The sequence below is a fragment of the Octopus bimaculoides genome, chromosome 4 (genome assembly GCF_001194135.2).
Source record: "Octopus bimaculoides isolate UCB-OBI-ISO-001 chromosome 4, ASM119413v2, whole genome shotgun sequence".
Taxonomy (NCBI): Eukaryota; Metazoa; Mollusca; class Cephalopoda; order Octopoda; family Octopodidae; genus Octopus; species Octopus bimaculoides.
The window spans coordinates 39,173,242-39,178,288 of NC_068984.1; the positions used below are offsets into that span (position 1 = coordinate 39,173,242).

General features: G+C 36.8%; 1 protein-coding gene across 1 annotated transcript in view; it reads left to right on the forward strand.

Moving 5' to 3' along the window:
• LOC106881146 (cyclin-dependent kinase 4) overlaps positions 1–5,047 on the forward strand; it is a 64,808-nt gene that overhangs the window by 50,786 nt on the left and 8,975 nt on the right. Inside the window, exon 4 of the mRNA XM_014931424.2 lies at positions 1,482–1,649. Coding sequence (XP_014786910.2) covers positions 1,482–1,649 — 168 coding nt within the window. The remainder of the gene's footprint in view (positions 1–1,481; positions 1,650–5,047) is intronic.

Below are 5,047 nucleotides of genomic sequence, written 5' to 3' on the forward strand. Positions count from 1 at the left end.
AAGGTTACCAGCCCCTATCCACATGCACACACACACTCTCACATACACATGCATGCACACCTTCGTTTTGGGGTTACCACTACTTTATTATCTCCTCTTCTTCCTAGCTCTCCTGTGTGACCACCCCCACCCAGCCAGCTACCATGATTGACTGCTAGCCGCTAAAGCTTTTTTTTATTCTCTCTCTGTTTATTTTCTCGTGTTCCTTTCTGTTGAAGAGCGTAGGCTTGAAACGTAAAAGACTTTCTCACCTTCCCAAGCGTTAAACTAATACACCTGTTTGTCACTTATACACCTGTCTTCATCTTGTTTTTTTTTTGTAAATTCCAGCTATGTGTGTGTGTGTCAATATATATAAATAATAAGTTGCTGTTTGGACTAAAACTTTAAAATATAGTTTTTAGCATAAAATGTGGAGTATTTTAGGTGCTGTTTCAATCCAGATCAATCTTGATTGAGCAGATATGATTAAAGACATTCCAGCCATGAACATTTCATTAGATTTTGTTTATCTTGGATTTTATAATCCAGTGTGTCCTCATTTTAATACAGTAGTGGGTGATTTGAGGGAGATTTGGCTACTATTTCTAGCAGGTCAAGCAACAATGAAGAGATTTGAATTGAAAGCATTAACCAACTGGAAAACAAAAAAAAAATCATTCAATTATATTTTTTACGTTTATGTATATGTGTTGCAAAATTCTTGATGTGAAACAGGTACTTGGGGATGGTCATATTTTGCCAGTTAAACACACGCACTATGTGTTTGGTCTTTACTTCAGCTTTATTATTATTATCATTATTATCATTATTATTATTAAGGTGGCGAGCTGGCAGAATCGTTAGCAAAATGCATAGTGGCATTTCATCTGTATTTATGTTTTGAGTTCAAATTCCATTGAGGTTAACTTTGTCTTTTATCCTTTTGGGGGTTGATAAAATGAGTACCAGTTGAACACTGGGGTTGATGTAATCAACTCATTCCCTCCCCCAAAATTGCTGCCCTTGTGGAAAAAATTTGAAACCCATACTGGGCGAAATGCTTAGCAGTATTTTGTCTGCCACTACATTCTGAGTACAAGTTCTGCCAAGGTCAACTTTGCCTTTCATCCTTTCGGGGTCGATAAATTAAGTACCAGAGAAACATTGAGGTCGATGTAATTGACTAGTCCCCTCCCACAAAATTTCAGGTTTTGTGCCTTTAGTAGAAGAGATTATTATTGTCATCATCATTGTCATTTTTGTTTCTTTGTCAAAGCTCTTTCATCACTCATCCTGTAACTTCTTTAGCAACTCTTTATCCCACATGTCTCCTCTTGTTCAAGAGGATACACAAAGAAACAAAAATAAAAATAATAAAGCTGAAATAAAGACCAAATACATAGTGCATGTACTTAATTGGCAAAATATGATCATCTCCAAGTATTATAAATTATATTTTATTGTGAATCTAATTTTTTGTTTCATATATTTTCTTACAGAACATGATGAAACAGCTACTCAGTGGTATTGATTTTCTCCATTGTCATAAAGTTGTACACAGAGACTTGAAGCCACAGAATATTCTAGTAACCAGAAATGGTTTGTTAAAAATTGCAGATTTTGGTCTGGCACGAAGTTATACATTTCAAATGACTCTTACTGCAGTGGTTAGTATTATCTGAATTTATGTTAGTTGAACACAAGAAGTTCTCAAAATGTTTCTTGGTTTTTTTTATTTATTTGTTTAAGGTTGACAGAAGACAAAAAGAATATTGTCTAAAAAAAAATAAAGAAGAGACATGCAGAATGCTACTTTTACTACTATTACTACTACTACAACGTGCTGGTCATCAATAAATTACCTTCTTTTTCTAAGTCATATACTTAAAACGAACATTTCAGAATACTTTTTCAGTGGTGCATAAATAAATAGTAATATACATGTGTGTGTGTGTGTGTGTGTGCACATGTATGTACGCATGCACACACACACACATTCAAATTATTGGCGGCTAGCTGGCAGAAACGTTAGCACGCCGTGCGAAATGCTTAGCGGTATTTCGTCTGCCGCTACGTTCTGAGTTCAAATTCCGCCGAGGTCGACTTTGCCTTTCATCCTTTCGGGGTTGATTAAATAAGTACCAGTTACGCATTGGGGTCGATATAATCGACCTAATCCGTTTGTCTGTCCTTGTTTGTCCCCTCTGTGTGTAGCCCCTTGTGGGTAGTAAAGAAATAACACATTCAAATTATCCATTAGAAGCAGTTCAATAATCTAAACATTATTAAATATCACATACTTAATGTATGTGTTTTTTGTTGAAATGTCAGGAGCTGTAGTTTTTCTTCCAGGAAAGATCCTTCTAAAAGTGCATAGTCTTAAGAACAAAGTATATTCAAAGTTAGGCAAAATGAAACCATCCTGGAAATATTACTATGTAAGAACAGGGAATTTGCAACCAGAAAAACTGATAATCAACATTATATCATAAGTAGTTGACTATCTAAATATTCAAGATAATGACTTACTGTTAATATGATTATAATCCCTTTGCTTGGGAATGGTGAATCTTGAAGTGGATAAAGCTATAAATAACAACATGTAAATATTGGGTTAAAAAAAAACTGTTTGAATAGGAGAAATTGAAGGCTGCCCATTCCAAAAAGAGTTAGTTCACATTCTTGAAGTTTCTATATTCTTATTACATCAATGATATGATTATAATTTTTTTTGATAATTAATCTTTTTGTTTAATATTTACATCTAAACTAACTGGCACTCTGTCAGTTACAGCAACAAGGGTTCCAGTTGATCCAAGCAACGGAACAGCCTACTCATGAAATTAACATGCAATGTAGGTGCAGAAGTGGCTGTGTGGTAAGTAGCTTGCTTACCAACCACATGGTTCCGGGTTCAGTCCCACTGCGTGGCACCTTGGGTAAGTGTCTCCTGCTATAGCTTGGGCCGACCAGAGCCTTGTGAGTGGATTTGGTAGACGGAAACTGAAAGAAGCCCATCATGTATATATATATATCTGTGTTTATACCCCCACCACCATTTGACAACCGATGTTGGTGTGTCTACGTCCCCGTAACTTAGTGGTTCGGTAAAGAGACCAATAGAACAAGTACCAGGTTTATAAAGAATAAGTTCTGGGGTCAATTTGTTCAACTAAAGGCAGTGCTCCAGCATGGCTATAGTCAAATGACTGAAACAAATAAAAGAGTAAAAGAGAGTAAGTGGCTGAACACTTCACAGACATGAGTACCCTTAATGTAGTTCTCAGAGAGATTCAGTGTTACACAGAATGTGACAAGGCTGACCCTTTGAAAAATACAGTTATTACTCATTATTGCCAGCTGAGTGGACTGGGACAATGTGAAATAAAGTGTCTTGCTCAAGGATACAACATGCTGTGAAGACTCAAACTCACAACTTTACAATTGTGATCTGAATACCATAACCACTAAGTCATGTGACTTCACTTGTATAATCAATATTTAGATTGGTTTGATCTCCAGTTATCATCATTCCTGGGTGTGTAAATGACCCTTTATTCTTAAACTAATGGCTAGCAATGTTGTTATTGTAAAGGCTCCTAGTTGGAATTCAGTCAGGTACCGTACTGTTGGCACTGACTGCTGGATATCCTTTCTAACACTGTAAAGAGCTTAGGGCTAGTTTCCTGGCTTCTCTGGCCTATATATTCTTCCTTGGACGCGATGCCAGTATGTTGCAGGATTACTTTTTCTTACTGAGTTGACTGGAGCAACATGAAATGAAGTGTTTTGCTCCAGAAACACAATGCATCACCCAGTCCAGGAATCCAAACCACAATCTTACGATCATGTGACCAACACACTAACCACTAACCCATGTGCCTCCAGTGTGTATCGGGTGCATTATATTGTGGCACCAGCACAAGTCTAAAAAATTTCCTTGATCCTACATCTTTGTTTATTCATTCCTCAAGTAATTTATGATATGTCTCAGGTGGATTAGAGTGGCTCCAACACAGGTTTGGTTACCTTGCTGTAGAGGAGATACATGGCTATCCCAGTCAAAGTGAGAGAGAGAGAGAGAGAGAGAGATGGTGGTGAAGATGTGCCAGAGCATACCCTCAAGGCACAGGGAAGTAAAAGTAAGTGGAGTGGTGCAGAGGACTGAACAAAGTGAGTGAGCAGGGAGTTCATGAGAATGTGAAAGGAGAGTGGGAGAGAGGGGAGGGAAAGGAGAAATGCAGTAAGTAGTGAACACTGGTATATCAGGGAGTTGTGGGATAACAATATATATATATATATTGTTATAATATAACAATATAAATTTGAGATGGGTGATTCTTTCTTGTCTTGGGATTCACTGTCAAACAGCTGGGTGGAATTGCACGAAAAATTACACAAATGTGTAGAATGATCCGGTGGTGATGCTGGGCTTTGTATTTTTTTCATAGCTCCATGGTTACCGAGATAATCTACTATAATAATACTCTTGTGTTTATGAATGAGAAAGGAAGGAAGGAAGGGATGATGTCATACTTGGTTGTGGGATGATGAAAATTGTACGCTGAAAAAATAAATCAAACAGTGTTTCAACTCTGTGTGAATATGTGCGTGTGTATGTAAAAGGGGTGTGTGTGTGTGTGTGTGCATGCGCGCGCAATGGAAGTGGGATGGTTCATCTTTGTTCGCTTAGTATTTGGGTTTATTTCTTGATTTGGTTGAATCTTGGCTGGTTTTTTTTGGTGGTAAGTTATTTTTAGTGTTTTGATGGAAAAAGTCATTCTAAAATTGTTTTTTTAATGTAAGCGTGCCCAAACAATTTGAATGCTTACACAGATCAGGTTTTACAGCCACATCATCCAAACCGACCGGGTGAAACTGGGCTTAGCTGCTAGTACATATATATGTGTGTGTGTGTGTAGAAGGTCGAAAAGTACACACGAGTTGATATGTATGAGTAAAATAGGATAAGGTAGAAATTGTGGGAAAATTAAATTAAATGTTTTTTTTTAAATATTTCAAAACACATTTCATTTAATTTTTCCACAATTTAATTGTTTTTCGT